This window comes from Bombus impatiens, unplaced genomic scaffold, assembly GCF_000188095.3.
Source record: "Bombus impatiens unplaced genomic scaffold, BIMP_2.2 scf_0863, whole genome shotgun sequence".
Taxonomy (NCBI): Eukaryota; Metazoa; Arthropoda; class Insecta; order Hymenoptera; family Apidae; genus Bombus; species Bombus impatiens.
Window position 1 is genome coordinate 1 of NT_177282.1, and position 1513 is coordinate 1513.

Consider the following 1513-nt stretch of genomic DNA (forward strand, 5'->3'; position numbering starts at 1 on the left):
TTGTTGATTCCTTTTTTCCCGTCCCTTGGCAACCGCTCGTGGCCAAGGTCACGTGGGCCTCCTCTTTCCAAAACTACGCGATCGAAAACAAACGCCTCGGCTCTCGCGACATTCTACGCGGTTCACCCGCCAACTCCCAGGCCTCTCACTCACGATACTACACTCGGCCATCCTGCAATAACATCTGCCCTCAGATGTTGCCTTCTATCTCGCTGTCATCAGATGCGTCACTTTCGGCGTTTATGACCCAAGGCTTCATGAAATCGAGGTGTGCGCGGGTCCTTTCTTCGGTACTGCTTCGCACGCTAGCAGTAGTTGATGACCGTTTTGGCCCCTCATGCTCTCCTACCTTCTCCACAATGTAGCGATCATTCCGCATTGCTCGCACTATCCGGTACGGACCCAAAAATCTTCCTCCCAGTTTTAATCCTGGGCCAAACTGCGTTCTCTTTATGGCCACCAACTCTCCACTTAGGTACTGTTTCGCACCTTTTCTTCTTTTGTTGTAGTGCCTCCGATTTTCCCCTTGAGTAGCAGCAATTTTCTTTTTCGCGTCCTCACGCAGTTCACGACGTTGCTCTTCGAATTCCACCACCCATTCTTCTTCAACCAATTTTCGGATCTGTGGGTCTTCTTTAGTTTGCATCTCGACCCCGACAAGTAGCTGGAAAGGAGTTTTTCCCGTGCTCCTGTTTAATGTAGAATTCAGGTATTTCTGTACTTGGTCGACATGTTTATACCAATCATCGGGTTTAGGGGCAGTCAGTTTAGTTAGTAAAGGTATGAGTGTCCTGTTTACCCTCTCTACCTGCCCTTTCCCCCTCGGCGCCCCCGTCGTGACTAATAAATGCTTTATATTTTCTTCTTCGCAATACTCTTGGAACGCGTTGGATGTGAACGCTGTTCCCCGATCAGAGATAATTCGTCGTGGGTTCCCCAAAACAGCCGCTTGCTTCTTCAGTCGATCGATAACATCCGCGGTATCAGTAGATCTAGTAGGATAAAGCCAGGTAAACTTCGTGAACGCATCCACTACTACAAAGATGTGTGCGTATCTTTTCTTTGTAGCTATCATAGGGCCCACATGGTCAATATGGTAAGTGTCTAACGGTGTGTCTCCTTTGTCTAACGGATTTACATATCCCTCTTGCTTGCCCAATTTTCGTTCGGCTAGGATACAACCGAGACAGTTAGATACCACATGCTCGACCTTTTCACGTAGCCCCTTAAACCAAAAGTCCTTCTTGACCATAGCTTCTGTTTTGGCAACCCCGAAATACCCACGCTCGTGCGCTTGCCTGACTACTTGAGTCCGCATCGCCTTCGGTACTACTATTAGCACATCGTCCTTACACTCCTTATACAAAATATCGTTTCTTACATACCCATCGGCCTGACTGCACGTTGCGGCGTCCAAAATCCTACGGACTTCAATGTCCTTGTTCTGTGCCCTTCTCCACCGTGCAATCAGCCCGTCTTCACTCTCCGTTACATACATAGTGCTCGGCAGGGG

General features: G+C 48.8%; 1 protein-coding gene across 1 annotated transcript; it reads right to left on the reverse strand.

Moving 5' to 3' along the window:
* Nucleotides 1-151: 151 nt before the first annotated feature.
* LOC117152233 (uncharacterized protein K02A2.6-like) lies at nucleotides 152-1375 on the reverse strand. Its single transcript, XM_033323251.1, has 2 exons — nucleotides 308-1375; nucleotides 152-265 (listed from the first exon to the last, which is right to left on the reverse strand). The coding sequence occupies exons 1-2, from the start codon at nucleotides 1316-1318 to the stop codon at nucleotides 191-193; spliced, it is 1086 nt and encodes a 361-aa protein (XP_033179142.1). The 5' UTR covers nucleotides 1319-1375; the 3' UTR covers nucleotides 152-190.
* Between the last annotated feature and the right edge of the window lie 138 nt (nucleotides 1376-1513).